The 15,286-nt window shown below is 43.9% G+C and overlaps 2 protein-coding genes across 2 annotated transcripts; one reads left to right on the forward strand and one right to left on the reverse strand.

Annotated features, from left to right (window-relative positions):
- The first annotated feature begins 2,112 nt into the window (after positions 1–2,112).
- On the forward strand, positions 2,113–3,425 carry LOC147992305 (peroxidase 1-like). The gene is made up of 2 exons (XM_087529230.1): positions 2,113–2,412; positions 2,526–3,425. The coding sequence occupies exons 1-2, from the start codon at positions 2,203–2,205 to the stop codon at positions 3,288–3,290; spliced, it is 975 nt and encodes a 324-aa protein (XP_087385356.1). The 5' UTR covers positions 2,113–2,202; the 3' UTR covers positions 3,291–3,425.
- Positions 3,426–8,622: 5,197 nt separating this feature from the next.
- On the reverse strand, positions 8,623–13,757 carry LOC147992306 (Mitochondrial substrate carrier family protein). Its single transcript, XM_087529236.1, has 9 exons — positions 13,485–13,757; positions 11,570–11,685; positions 11,389–11,446; positions 11,062–11,211; positions 10,534–10,744; positions 10,099–10,144; positions 9,676–9,796; positions 9,363–9,435; positions 8,623–9,129 (listed from the first exon to the last, which is right to left on the reverse strand). The coding sequence occupies exons 1-9, from the start codon at positions 13,603–13,605 to the stop codon at positions 8,940–8,942; spliced, it is 1,086 nt and encodes a 361-aa protein (XP_087385362.1). The 5' UTR covers positions 13,606–13,757; the 3' UTR covers positions 8,623–8,939.
- Positions 13,758–15,286: the final 1,529 nt, after the last annotated feature.

Below are 15,286 nucleotides of genomic sequence, written 5' to 3' on the forward strand. Positions count from 1 at the left end.
TACATGCAACTGTTGAACAATTCTAATGTCCATTTACTCTAGAGAAATGACCATGACTATCCAAAAGAAGTAATTGCATACTACAAAATCATGCATCTTAGGGCAAAAATAGCGCGGGCATACTTAGACCCAATTCTTTTGGTGGCTGCTAAAATAAGGTGCCCTCTCCCCAGCTTAATCTAGAAACCCTAGGACTAAGCTGGGGAGGGGGTGGCTTATGCCATAAGCTGTCAAAAGAACTGGGCCTTAGAACACAAACTATCGTTGAAAACTTAAACAAAAGAAAAGGACTATTTTTGCCTCCCTACCACTCAAACCGCGAGAGATGGATGTGGGTCACGTTAGGGAACATTGGTTGATAATTCGTGTGGATGTTGTAGCGGGTGAATACGATGTGCTAGACGACAGAGAAGTAGGCATGACCGAGGAGGAGCTCAGCTTCCCGACGGTTACAGAAATCCATGATGATGGACCATAAATGGTATTCCTCATCATGTACATCTACCGGTTTGGCATGTGGTGCCAGCCAAACCTGGCTCGGAGGAACACGCTCGTCCTGTCCCACGAGCTCCTCCTATAGAAGATAGCGCACACACGGAGCTCATTCTCGATGGACAAGCTGGGAGGAGGTAAAGTTGTTCTTCGATTGTGCTTGGGTGGACAAAGGACACCATTTCAGAGCTCAGTCTAATGTTAGGGAAGGTAAAGAATGGATGAAGGACTTGCTTGGGGATGCTAGTAGCTTTTGATGGTTGGTTAAATAGCAGGGTAAGGTAGAGGGTGGTAGTTGTTGGCATTCAAGCCGAAGTGATGGTAGTGTAGAAGTGCAGAGCAATGAATTACCTATTTTATAGATGCCATGTGGAAAAATTGAATATTTGGTGGAGATTGAGGAGGACATGACCTCTCCTTGGCTTCCTTCTCTACGCGTGCCCTGGTGGTACAGCCATAAATCCTTCTCCCCGCATGCGCCAAAATTGCATATCCATAATTTTGGTGTCGGTCAAAGTGGAGAAGTTGGGTGTATTAGAGTGGAGAAATTGTTTGTGTTAAATGCAGACGAAGATGTGTGCTAGTGTGGATGCAGCCGAACGATGAAGGCGGTGGTAGATGTGTGCCAACCACTGGAATTTAGGGTTAGGGACTTAGAAAAGGAGGGGAATTATGCACGGGAGAAGAAGCAGATTTAGAGAAGAAGGGGAAGTGAAAGGCATGTGGGGCCGAACAAAAGAGGGGCCACCTATCATTGACCCGACTTGCTTGGAAATGGGATAAAATCGGCTGGGTCCAGTGCAGTTGATGGCATTACTCAATTTTGCACTAGTGTTCTCACGCCTTTATTGTAAGTCATCGCTATGACCATCCAATTTTTGTTACGAACAAATTGGTCCTATGTAAATGTTTTACAAAAAATCTGCGCACTAGTTCATTTAGGATCATAACTACCCCATCATTTTAGCCAACCGTCATGATACTGCACTAGTACGTAAAAGTTCCGTAAAATCCCTTCGTATGAACAGCATTGCTCGCGAAAAAATTGTGTTCCTTGCAATGACACACTAAGAGAGAACCCAATGATTGTAATTGGCGCGCCATAGCGTACAAATTAGGAGCTTTCGACTTGAAGCAACAAGTCACCCGTGGAAATTCTGCAGCTATAGTATTAGATATATACAGCCTGCCCAAATCATGCATCGATCAAGCACATGGCGCCACAGAAGGTTATTATTCCCTTGGTGCATATTATATCTTGAATTCTTGATGCAATTATCGGATAATTGCCCTCCAGTCCGCTGAAACCAGTTCAGAGACAGATGATAGATTCATGGCATGTTACGGTGGACCATGGACGGCAATCTTAGATGATTGAACGGCCTCGGCGACATCTATTTTCTTCCCATTTTTTCCGCATTGACTTGTTCGTTCAGCCGCGGTTTGCTTCGATCAGTTGATAACTGAGGTGGTTGTATTGAGATGGTAGTTAGCACATGGCTGTGTACATAGAAAACAGGTTGTAACTTGTAACACGTACGTTGACATGCATGCACTACGTAACCGGCCGGCCGGCCGGCATATGTATAAATACAGGAAGTTGCGAGGCATATACACACCACCATCGACGTAAATACCACCAGTACCAAGACATTCTTCTCGGTAGCCAAAAAATTGGAGCTTAATTCGATCGTGTAATTGGCTGAGGTCATGGCGATCAGGTCTTTGCTGCTCCCTCTGGCCCTGCTGGCCCTCGCAGCTAGCTCGGCAGCGGTGGCTAATCTTGAGATCGGCTTCTATAGCAAGACATGCCCGGACGCCGAGAAGATCGTCCGCAAGGAGATGGCCAAGATCATCGCCACCGCGCCCAGCCTCGCCGGCCCGCTCCTCCGGCTCCATTTCCACGACTGCTTCGTCAGAGTACGTACTAACTTGCCTAGCCTGTTGCCGTAATTCTTTGTGCTGCCATCGATAATGTCATGACATGTGTACTTACAATGATCGTGCCGTGCGTGCAAATGAATTCATTGCAGGGTTGTGATGCCTCCGTCCTCCTGGAATCCACGGAGGGCAACGTGGCGGAGAAGGACGCCAAACCGAACAAGAGCCTGCGAGGGTTCGGCTCCGTGGAGCGGGTGAAGGCCAAGCTCGAGGCCGCGTGCCCTGGCATCGTCTCCTGCGCCGACGTGCTCACCCTCATGTCCCGCGACGCCGTCGTGCTGGCCAAGGGCCCCTCCTGGCCGGTGGCGCTGGGAAGGAGAGACGGCAGGGTGTCCAGTGCCGCGGAGGCGAGCACCCAGCTGCCCCCGGCCTCCGGCGACGTCCCTCTGCTCGCCAAGATCTTCGCCTCCAAGGGGCTCGGCCTCAAGGACCTCGTCGTGCTCTCCGGCGCCCACACGCTCGGCACGGCGCACTGCCCATCTTTCGCGGACCGGCTCTACAACACCACCGACGGCCTCGTCGACCCGTCCCTGGACAGCGAGTACGCCGACAAGCTGAGGCTCAGGTGCAGGAGCGTGGACGACCGCACCATGCTGTCGGAGATGGACCCCGGCAGCTTCAGGACCTTCGACACCAGCTACTACCGCCACGTCGCCAAGCGGAGGGGCCTCTTCCGCTCCGACGCCGCGCTCCTCTTCGACGCCGGCACCAGGGACTACGTCCGGCGCATCGCCACCGGAAAGTTCGACGGCGAGTTCTTCGGGGACTTCAGCGCGTCCATGGCCAAGATGGGCGACGTCGGCGTGCTCACCGGGGCCGAGGGAGAGATCAGGAAGAAATGCCACGCCCTCAATTAATTAGCGTTTGTTGATTATTAGCCTTGTTGTAACTGCATGGTGCATGCATCTGATACTCACCGGAGTACGTATTATCCAGTCTAGTGTGATTTATTGTGAATGGTATTAAGTAAATCATTTCTTCAACAAAGTCCATGGGCAGCTACTTGCTAATGAGTAAGTATAGTGTTGCCCTGTGTCATTGTGTGTGACGCAATGCGGATTGCGGAGGACCGGAGTTCATCGGAAACATAATGGGCCTCCACTTGAAACTGAGTAATGCTACACGCACGGACCTGCAGTGGCGGAGCTATGTTGTAAGCTACAGGGGCCATGCCCCCCCGCCCCGCTTTTGTAAATATGTGAAGGAATTTTTTTTGGAGAGAAAGATGAGGAAAAGTAGAGTTTTTTTGCCCTCCCAAACGTCCGCCAGTGCGGACCTGCTCTTACGGATTCAACGGAATGCAATTTGGTGGCACTTCTTTATTGGAAACTAGAACATCAAGGCGCGCGTTGCTGCGCCCTCCCATATTAATGGCAATATAGCTACTTATGAGAGAAAGGAAAGTATAATTGTCAATCAAGATATGAATCGAACGCCTCAATTTTTAGCATGGACAACAATATATTTTTAATAGCAAGGTAAAAAATTATTTTGAATACCCCTACTGAAGGGCCAGTTCAAATAATCATCAAATATTATTGAACAAGTTAATCCGCATGAGATTTTACAAATCTTCTACAGACCCCTAAGATAGAAGACAGAGAAGGAAACGTTTAAAAGATTGAAGCTGAGTGAAAATAATGAGTTGTGGCATCGCGTACAGAAATGACATATAATGCTGGATTTTACATTTGAGCTTAAGTATACATAATTTATAATTCTAAGTGAAACTACATAAGTTACAGAAGTGTCAAGCTACAGAAGTGGGTATAATATTGAACCTAAAATGTGCATTGGTGCCATGGATGTATGAAATCCAGGGCACAATCTGTATTCCCGGTTCCCTTTTCACTCGTAGTGCCGTTTTAGGCTGAACTGCTCCTTTAAGTGAGCTGCTGTATAACTGGAGATCGCGTTTTTGGTTTCATGCTGAGTAATGGAACCGGGGAGGGGGAACCTCCCTGTTCATCTAAAAAAAATCCAGGGCACATGTCAAGGGCTCAATTTAACATCACATATTCCAAGCAAAAATTTTATCTTTTGGGGGGGGGGGGGGGGGGGGGCGGAATGGATATCGAATAAGCACCTTATTCATCTAGCATCATATTGTCCGTTGTTTGCATTACTGTGTATTAATTTCTTCCATCAAGCAGCTGAAATCATTTTGTATACAAAAACATTGTTAGCATAAGGAAATTAATTGCACCGAGGGTTGCATATTGCCGTGCAACACTTGGCTTGTGATTTATGTACGGATGCCATGAAGCAGTATTTTACCTCATCGTTCATAACTTGAAGAAATTTTTGTGGGTTCCCGTGTCATAGGACAAACCTTCAACTTAGTGGAAGAAATACCAAGAGATGAAAACATGTGAACTGATGTAAATCATTCCTAACATTTACATTTAGTAAAGATTATCTAGGTACGCATACTGCAATCTCATAGTAGGAACTTCATATCTTAAACCCAGACAGGCAAACTGAGTGAAATGTCGGCATACAAAAGAACCTCATGTATTAACTCTTACCACTAATGAACAATTTGGAGCATAGGGAGAAAACAATACAGGGGGGGGGGGGGGAATGGATATCGAATAAGCACCTTATTCATCTAGCATCATATTGTCCGTTGTTTGCATTACTGTGTATTAATTTCTTCCATCAAGCAGCTGAAATCATTTTGTATACAAAAACATTGTTAGCATAAGGAAATTAATTGCACCGAGGGTTGCATATTGCCGTGCAACACTTGGCTTGTGATTTATGTACGGATGCCATGAAGCAGTATTTTACCTCATCGTTCATAACTTGAAGAAATTTTTGTGGGTTCCCGTGTCATAGGACAAACCTTCAACTTAGTGGAAGAAATACCAAGAGATGAAAACATGTGAACTGATGTAAATCATTCCTAACATTTACATTTAGTAAAAATTAGCTAGGTACGCATACTGCAATCTCATAGTAGGAACTTCATATCTTAAACCCAGACAGGCAAACTGAGTGAAATGTCGGCATACAAAAGAACCTCATGTATTAACTCTTACCACTAATGAACAATTTGGAGCATAGGGAGAAAACAATACAGATTTTCGATTGGAACTGTGGCAGAGGGTAGCGGGCTTTCTTCCCCAATTCATTACCAACAGCAAACCTTAAAAAAAATCTCCAAAGCAGTAAAGAATCAATTACAAGATAGGGCAGGGCATGCAGGAGATTGAAACAAAATATCTGACATAGAGTACATGGTGAAACCATCTTGGAAGAGGGCAAAACAACTCGTCCACTCGTAAACGAACGCTGCCATGCGCCATCGCAGTCGCAAACTTACTCGCCATCGCCAGTAGGTACCGCTGCCACCTTGTCGCAATGCTCGGTGTTCTGCCTGACTTTTTTTCTTGTGGGGAGCAGCGGGATGAGCCGGCGGCCGGCGCCCCCGCCGCTAGTGGAGGCGGCGTGCGTGCCGCTGGAGGGTTTGGGAGTTGCTGTTGGGGTAACCTTTTTTTAGGAAACGAACCGCACAATGGGCTAGAATGAAGGCAGAATTAACTATTTCTTGGTCCAAATGATGAGAGAGCGCGCAGCTCGTCCCTCGGAGCAGCGGCCCGGGCACGTTTGGCCGAAGATGATGTGTGCGGTAATAGATTAGAATGGTCATGGTGCGTGCGGCGGGAGGGTAAACCAATCTGATGTGTTCGTACGTGAGATCCGACAGCTGAAAACGTCAAATTGCTGTGGATGGCTGTAGCTAGCTTTGTTTTACTGTTTTGTAATAAGGAGTGAGGCGGGGCCCATCCCATGAAAATCAGAAGGTGGAGATTAATTAGTTTTGAAGATGCCCATGAGATGCCCGTATTTCTCTGTATGTCTAGGATTATCGCCCCTTCCTTCCTGCGTAGAAGACGTGTGTTACTCACTAGTACGAAACCACTAATTAAGAAGCACTCTTTGCAAAGTCACTCGCATCTCTCCAGGTTGCGATAACTGGCGCACTACCCGACGACGCAGGAAGAAAGGAAATGAGCAAGCATGGATTTTCGTCAAGCTCCTATTTCGCGCGTGGGGCACTGGCGAACATGCGAGCGCGCACCCACTCCCCTCCTACGCGCCCCTCATGGGCCTGCCCATAAGCGGCGTTGGGAGCCCCAGTTTTTTAATTCCATATTTTTTTCCTGTTTTTTCTTCTTTAAAAAAATCTGAATATCAAAAAAAAAATCAAAATTTAAGGAAAAATGATTTTTTGGGAAAATGTTCCAGAAATCATAACATGCTCTGGTTTAGAAAAATGTTCATGATTTCCGGAAAAAAATTACGTATTTAAAAAATGTTTTTGAATTAAAAATGTTCATAAATTCCAAAAAAAATTGCTAATTCAAAATTCTATGGACTTCTTTTTAACTTGATGAAAAAATTATCCAGTATTAAGAACATTGTTTATTGAAAATGGGTGAACAAATTTTGAATTCATTGAACACTTTTTGTAAAAATGATGAATTTTTTTTGAATTTGAAGAATATTTTTTAAAAAAAGTGAACAAATTTCGAATATGATAAAAACAAATTAATTCAATGAACATTTTTTGAATTTGATGAACATTTTTTTAATTCAATGAACAAAATTTTAATTCGATAAACATTACATTGTTGAATATTTTTGAATCTGATAAAAAAATAATGTTCATGAATTTAAAATAAAATTGGCAAAAAATGTGAAAAGGTAAAGAAGAAAAGAGAGAAAATAAAATAAAAATAAAAACATAAAAGGACAAAAGAAAAGAAAAGAAAAACCCGAACAAAAAAACAAGAAAAAAGTCCCGGTTCAGGGAAGCTTCTAGAAACCTTCCCAAAACTAGGCGAGAATTCAGTGAATATCCTGGAAAAACTAGGCCAACCCACTGTGCGACCGATTCAGAGTGGGGGGTACACGCTAGGGCGCTAGACAGCGCCCTATGCGCCAAATAGGAGCCCCCGGTTTTTCCTACGCACATATGTATGCATCCGAGCTAGCGATCGATCGTGTACCTTGCTGCTCACGTCAGCATCCTGCATTCCTAATAGTAGGGGAGCAACTAACAAAGGAGCGCTCCTACGGCAGCCTCTGTGGCGCGCTCTCAGCCGCCACCACATGTCGCATTCTGAGTGCTCTCTTCGGATTTTATTATTTATTTTTTTGTATACGTCTTTGACTTTTTAGATGGTTTTTTCGGCTTTTTTATTTCCACCGGTTTTTCTTAGCTTTTGGATAAAAATAATTTAGCACAAAAAAACGTGTTTTTTTCTACTGCGAGAGGCGCGGTTTTGCTTCCACGAGGCGTGCCACTTGAAAACAGAAAAAAAATATGTTGTCATTTTTGTTTTCCTTACCGCGAGAGGCACGGTTTTGCTTCCGTAAAAGGCACGAATTTTGCTTTCGCGAGAGGCATGGTCAAAAACGGAAAAAAATTGCGTTTTTTTTGTTTTCCTTCCGCGAGAGGCACGGTTTTGCTTCCGCAAGAGATAGGAAACAGAAAAAAAAACATGTTTTCTTTTTTTTCTTCCGTGAGAGGCACGGCGTGCCTCTTGGAAACGAAAAAAAATATGTTTTCTTTTTTTTCCTTCCGTGAGAGGCACACTCGTGCCTCTTTTGGAAAGAAAAAAAAACGTGCTTCCGGTCCGGTTTTTTTCATGAAACAAAAAGTTTGTCAAAACTTATCAACATGGGATCTAATTTTGAAGATCTCAACGCGAGCAATTCAATGGTGGATACGGTTCAAGATTTGAATGCACAATTTAGGAGATAAAACATTTTAAATAAACGGATAGAAAAAAGGGAAAGCTTTTAAGTTTCGACAAGTGGCACACTGCATAGCTTGTGACAAGTAGGGCACATCAATGCACCATTTGTCGCAACTTGCAAAGGTGAGAGTGACCTTTGCAAAGAGTGATCCTTAATTACTTATTTCTTTTTTTAGGGGTCTTAATTACTTCTTCTCTTTTAGAAGAAAAAGGGGTCTTAATTACTGATTTCGTGCGTCGCCTCGCTAGTCCGACCGGCCTGCTACTGTACTGCATGCCGAGGCCCAAGCCCAGAACCCAGCAGGCAAACGACCCAAGACCAGCCTAGAATCCGCCCAGATTTTTATAGGTAGAAAATGTATGAGACGCATGACACTGAACATTTGCATATGATCTTCGTCGAAAACTAAGAGCTTCAGAAGCCAAACACAAGGAATACTAGCTATAGATCGCAACTGCATTTAGAATCTTCAATGTGGCACAAATGGTAGGGGCTACAAATGGAATTGGTACAGGCAACTAGCTCCAAGACGGCTGGTCTCTAACTCCCAAAAATCTCCGACTTAACGAAGGACAGCCAGCTCTACTTCTCTCTTCTACCTACATATGTTTCTGCATTGCTGAAAATGCATATCTACTCCTGCATCAGCCAAATGGAACTCCGCTGTCAGACAAACCAAAAAATCCTCTGGGTCAATTCTCTCTTGCACCTCAGCCTCAGACTCAGCAGGTAGGCTAGTTCAAGGCCGTCTCCGCATCTGTATCGGTCTTCTCGTTGAAATGCTCTCTCAGGAATTCCACCGCCATGAACGTGAATGCAGATGCGGGTATATACCATATTATCCGAGGGACGCTTCCCTTGAATAAGCCATTCACTCCCTCAGCATCCCATGTCTTTTTTATAGCATCCAGCCATCCATTGTACCTGATTGTTGTATTACAAAACAGAAGAGACTTAGTAGCCTGGGAGACAAATCACATGCTATCAAACGGAACGGGAAATGAACTTTGTCACGGTGATGTGTAGAGAACTAATGGTTCTAGAGGTTAACAGAAAGATGGGGAGGAAAATATCAATGTGCATCGAATAAATATCAAACTGGCTAGCAGAAAAACAGATGCGTGTGTCAATCACAAGGGTCTGATTTTGCCATGTACCTAGTTGTTGATCCTTGTACTTGAAGTCTTGTCTTGATGACATCCAAGGGGGTTGTCAAGTATGCACTAAAACCTGCAAAACACATTGGAAAAGAGTGGTAAATCAACAGGCTAAACACTTTGGGATTCTCAAGAAACATGATACCAACAATGTGATTTATCAAATATACTCCCTCCGTCCCAAAATTCTTGTCTTAGATTTGTCTAAATACGGATGTATCAAGTCACATTTTAGTATTAGATACATCCGTATCTAGACAAAACTAAGACAAGAATTTTGGGACGGAGGGAGTATATAATAGACCAGACCTACCGCCTGATAATCCTCCTAGAACAAGCCCTTCAAAAGAGTTGCTGACTTGTAAATCACTGTCTGGCAAATACTTCCTCTTCCCATACACAGTAAGTTCTTTCAACCCTTCATAGAAAGTTACCTGGAGATGCCAAAGATCATGCACATAAAAAGGATTGGAAGGAAAATATCTTAAATTTTCTGCAGCCCACAAGCAGTTTTTTTTTTTTTAAATGAACAGATCCAGCCATGACATAATAGTGTCAGACAAAACCAATATCCACAACATCTGGAGTTGAATGTCATGACCAAGATCTAGTCATCTTACTACCTACTAGCTATAGGAGTTGGCCAAACATAAAGATAAACATTTCTTTCAAGAGGCGAACAGGTTTCCAAAGTTACAAGAACAATGAGAAAAGCATAAGCTGAATTCTCACTTACCATTAGGCCAGCAAACGGGACATCCCTGGCAAGCGTAGACCCATATCTGCGAGAAATAAATGGTTGTGTGACTGAAGCAAAACTAAAATGTGTGACAAATAGACTATCATCATGTGCAGAATAGTATCAGGGTTTTTTTACACAAAAGTTGACCAAGTTTATTCCATGAACAAACATACTCATGCTTCAAAAATGTGCGCATAAATAACTCAAAAAATTGTGATAACTTTTAAAATTGATACTCCTATACTTGTATCACAGTATTCAAGTCTGCTAGCATACTTCCTTGGATTCGATTTTAGAATGGAGGAAAATAAATTATTGACTGAACAATCAGCTAATCTGCTCCTTGAAGATACTATATGTTTAAACTCATTTTTCTCTCTTCAGAAAACAGAAGATCTTATTCTAGCAACAAGCAGTCAGTGCCAGTACCCTGCATAGAGTCCCTTCACACCATGATCTCTCCAGATAGAAGAACCAGCATGGAACATTCCATTATAGTACCCATACATCTGAGTGCCAGGAGATTGAGAAACATTTCCTTTTGTAGCATTTAGTGCCCAAGATTTGCTGGAGCCTTGGACTTGCATCCGTTGCTTCATAACTTCACAAGGCACATAGATAAAAGATCCAAGTGTATCTCCTGGAGTGGGCATTCAAAAGTTTGTGTGGTGTCAATGAAGCAGCACATTATGCCAATGAAAAGACAAATTATATCAATACAGCATTACATGAGTGACGAAGCAGAAAAACAGAAAAGTTTGAATATGCAGAGACTGTGACACTAAAAATGACAAAGAATAACTTATTGAGAACTCGATGTAGACAGCGTGTAAAAATCAGTTTCTGCCTCTAAATCCTAGTAACATTCTGATAATAAGCATTCACAAATTTTAAGCAGCATCATGCAGATTTTCTGGGGGGTAAAATACAGTACACATAAAGTAAACAATTTCTCACCAATTCCTCCAGCAATAAAGTGAGACCAATGACCACTAAGATTGGGATTATTGTTCTCCAGCCATGTCTTTGTTGATTCAATAATACCAAAATATGTTGCACCTGTAGCAAGTGAACCAGTAACGCCTGGACTAATTCCTCTGTAAAAACCTGAAATATGGCAAGCGTACTGAAGTTTACAAGATGACTATTGGAGCTCTGAATAAGGTCAATCAAATCTCAGGGCTCAGGCACAGGGAGATTTTTTCTGATTTTCACAAAGCTAATACTACAGTGTTCCAGGATTTTCACTCTCTTTTTCCACTAAAAATCAGAGGGGTTACTAACCTCTCAGTCCATCAGAAGCCCAAACTGTCCTGACCATCTGGAAAATATTCTTCTGAGCCTGTTCAGAACAAGTGAAGAAAGGCATGGCATCCATGTGTCAAAATCATTCAATAAAACAAGAAACTCTACAGCTCATGGCCATGTAAAGTGAATGGAAATTTTTAGGAAAACGATCCCACACCTTAGCACCTGACATTATAGCTTGACTCTGAAGCCTTGTTTTCAGGGTGTCAACTGGATGCATCATGCCTTCTCCAAATGCGCCTGCAATTGCTCCCCACACAAATTCCCTCCATACTGCATCAGGAGATTTGTCTCAGTAACAGCATGGTGCACACTTTTGGGAACTGTGTGTTGCTCAGTTCTACAGACTCTATTACAAATTATCACATAGTCTGCTGTCGAGGTGCAGCCAAATTTTGGTGAAAATGAACCATCATAAAATTATAGCTTTACTGTAGTGAAATAGATAATCCATTCTAAAAATGTCAAACTATTTATCAGCTTCATGAGTGGGCAAGGATATGATACATCGATTGCCCTTTTGCCATGTCCGGATCTAAACAGTAATGTTTGCTCACAGAAGCATGTTCACTACATAACCATCCAATGCAAGGCAAAAAATAATAATAATATGAACAATAACCTGCTATTTGCATAGAACAAAACCTATATTACAGAAAATATAACAGATGGCTCGTATCATTAAATCAGGTCAAAATCATAAGCCTGATAAACCACAAACTCACGCTGAGCCATCTCCATCTCAATACCCTCATCTCAAGTTAATACAAAGGACCCCAAGTTCGGGACACAAGCGAACGAGAGACTGGGGGGGGGCACAGAAGTTGGTGAGGTTCTGGACGCCGATGCGTGCGATTGCTCAGGGGACTAACTACATTGCCTACTTTTGTGGTCCTAGCGAAATCACTCAAGAAGGAACCATAGCAAAGCAACATGACCAGCATGCATGCATATGAAAGGTAGCGGTGTCTATATCAAGATGTAATCAAAGCTGAACCCAAAGGAGATGATTCTGGCTATCAATCGATCCCCTTTACAGTTAAGTGGGATATAGAAACAAACCACAAGGCTACATACATCCGGCCTTTGTTCTCCAGTAACTAACAGGGGTCTAGTTTCCTTCAGGTTGTTGATCAGTCTCTGGGCAGTCTGAGTTGGTGGGTTGTGCACTGGTCTGAACTTTGTATTTCCGTTATGTTGAGTAATGGAAAGGGGTTGCGCCCGGTTCAAAAAAAAACAGGGGTTTACTCTTTATTGCAAAACTATCTACTAGTATAGTAGTATAACACTATATATGTACTAGTGAGTGAGTAAGCAAACCATCTCAATCTGCGGCATTGGCAGAAAGTGCAAGTGATCTGGAATTTGCCCAAAAGAAATAATAGTGATCTGAAGCACACCTACCAGGTGCTTTGGTAACTAGGTGCTGATGGTTAATTGCTTAGTATCAAAGGTAAACTGCCTGCAATATGTAAGCTTACTTTCCTGTCCTAATATTTGGATCTACTGGATGATTTCCTTGACATACGGTAGTTCCAGGCAATCATTTTCCAAGTATTATTTGAGACTTTTGCTAACTTTTGAAGGACAACATACTATTTTGTGTGTGATCCAGTGAGTTAATATCATGGGCAATGACATATTAGTGTCAATGACTGAAATTCAAGAGCTCCTTTTCTGTATTCAAACCACGAAATCATTCAAACCGCGAAACTGTGTCTGAAACATTACTTGCAGCACCATGGATTAATAAAGTACTCCCTCCGTCTCAAAATAAGCATCTCAAGCTTAATACAACTTTGTACTAAAGTTAGTATAAAGTTGAGACACTTATTTTGGGACGGAGGGAGTAGTAGCTAGCTAGCTACTATCCATGAATCCATGCCACATGCCCTTCCTGGCACTTCTACTCCTAGTACTACAGATGTCGACCTACCTCTCGACCTGAAGGATCACAAAAGGACCTACCTCACGAACGATCCATGGATGTCTTGCGAAAAGCTAATAGTCTAACACAAGCAAAAAGCTACTGTTCTAGACGAATCCAGAGGGGGATGGTGGGGGATCTTTACCTGGGGGGAGAAGAGTAGGAGGAGGAGCTGAAGAGAGCATCGGCCGGATTGGGGAGATAGTAGAGGAGGAGCCCCCGCAAGGCTCGGCTCGGTCCCCGGCGCTTCCCGACGGCGATGCCATGGAAACGAGGGAGGATTGGAAGGGGGAGGCGGTGTCGGTGGAGATTGCGGCGCCGGCGGCGAACGCGCTGCGGGTGGAGGGAGGTCACCCAGAGAGGAGGGAGGACGCGAACGCGTTGCGGTTCGGGAATTGTTCTGGTCGGCCGCTGGCGTTCATGGGCTTTTTCTTGGCCGTCTGCTTGGACCGGCCGGTTTCCAGTGGAGTTTCTCAAAAACAAAACAGCGCCATTGGTCCTTTTTTTTTTTACGGATTCCATACGTGGACTAGTGGGATGGAATGAATTGATCAAAACCATTATATTTATAGCTAGGATAACAGGTTGCCACCGTTGTTGTCAAAAAAACACAAATAACCATCAACTCTGTGACAAGTGAATAACAAATCACACTGATCCGAAGTTGAGTCACGACTAAAATCAAAACTTACATGGTTGGCCTACTTATGGGGTTCACTTGTCAACTTTAACCGTCAGGTTGGCCGTTATGACAGGTGAAGCCCACATGTCGGTCCCTTAAAAAAATTAAAAAGCAATCGGTCCCTGTAACTTTTTTAGAAAAGCACTCAGGTCATGTAACTTAAAAAACAGTCAAGTCCTTGTTTGTTTTAAAAAAACAATTGAGTCCCTGATAGTTTTTTAAAAAGCAATCAGTTCCTATTAGTTTAAAGAAAAACAATCACACCCTTGTGCGCCGGCTGTGGCTGCTGCGGCCTTGCATGCGTCGGTCGTGGAAGTGGCTGATCGTGGTTGCGCGTGGGGTGTGGTGTTGCCCACTGCTGATGTTGTTGCGTGCGCTATTGCTAATGCTTGTTGCCTACCGCCGCCCGCTGCTACTGTTTGCCGCTACTGCAACTGCTTGTTGTTGCCCACTTGAAAGTGCTAATGGCACTTAAGCTATATTTTGGTATGATGACAATGTGGTTAGTTGAACTAATATCGGTTGCTAAAATTTATCTCAGGTTATTGGTTCTAAGTACCGGCGATGGAGATGTGCGATCCCCTATTTTAAAAAGGACAAAGGCATGGTCTTTCGACGCTTCGAAGGTTTAGTTTTGGTTTGCTTCGAGTCGTAGGAAAGACCGCACTATTAAGAGAGGTCTGTGTGGATAAATGTCGTGTGGGAATGCCTTTGCCGAGCCTTACTTTCTTACCCTTCCCACTCCGACCACCTCAAATGAACCTAGTGTGTGTATTGTGGTACTCAGAAAGTTGCAACAGTAAGTTACTGGGTACCCCGTGCGCACCGGGTCTTTTGACCCCCGTGTGCACGGGGTACTGGGTAACTCTCTGGGTACCCCGTGCGCACGGGGTCTTTTGACCCCCGTGCGCACGGGGTGGTGCGATTGTCTCTGAATACCCCATGCGCACGGGGCTGACTTAGCCCGTGCGCACGGGGTCCAACGGGAAGAAATCCCCACCAGCCCATGAACACTATAAAAAGGCCCTTCTTCCACCTACAACCCTTAGCCCTAATGTCTTGTTGAGCTCCACCATTGGTACATCGCATTTTGCTCAATACTCTTAATCTCTCCACCCAAACTTGTTGAAACTTTGGGGATTGGGAGAGCAAGACCCGATCTACAACTTGACCAAACCAAATCACGTTCCCCGCAACATTTCTTCCCCATTGACTTGTTACTCTTGGAGCTTGGGCTCCTAGGCGGTTAGAGGTTCCTCCGGAAG

This window comes from Triticum urartu, chromosome 1A (assembly GCF_056163025.1).
Source record: "Triticum urartu cultivar PI428250 chromosome 1A, HENAU_Tu73, whole genome shotgun sequence".
NCBI lineage: Eukaryota > Viridiplantae > Streptophyta > Magnoliopsida > Poales > Poaceae > Triticum > Triticum urartu.

Coding starts and splice junctions, on each gene's coding strand:
- LOC147992305 (XM_087529230.1), top strand. CDS start 2,203: ATGGCGATCAGGTCTTTGCTGCTCCCTCTGGCCCTGCTGGCCCTCGCA. Junction 2,413..2,525: donor TCCACGACTGCTTCGTCAGA/GTACGTACTAAC, acceptor AATTCATTGCAG/GGTTGTGATGCCTCCGTCCT.
- LOC147992306 (XM_087529236.1), bottom strand. CDS start 13,605: ATGGCATCGCCGTCGGGAAGCGCCGGGGACCGAGCCGAGCCTTGCGGG. Junction 10,745..11,061: donor CTTTATTGCTGGAGGAATTG/GTGAGAAATTGT, acceptor TGCCCACTCCAG/GAGATACACTTGGATCTTTT. Junction 9,797..10,098: donor TCCCGTTTGCTGGCCTAATG/GTAAGTGAGAAT, acceptor TGGCATCTCCAG/GTAACTTTCTATGAAGGGTT.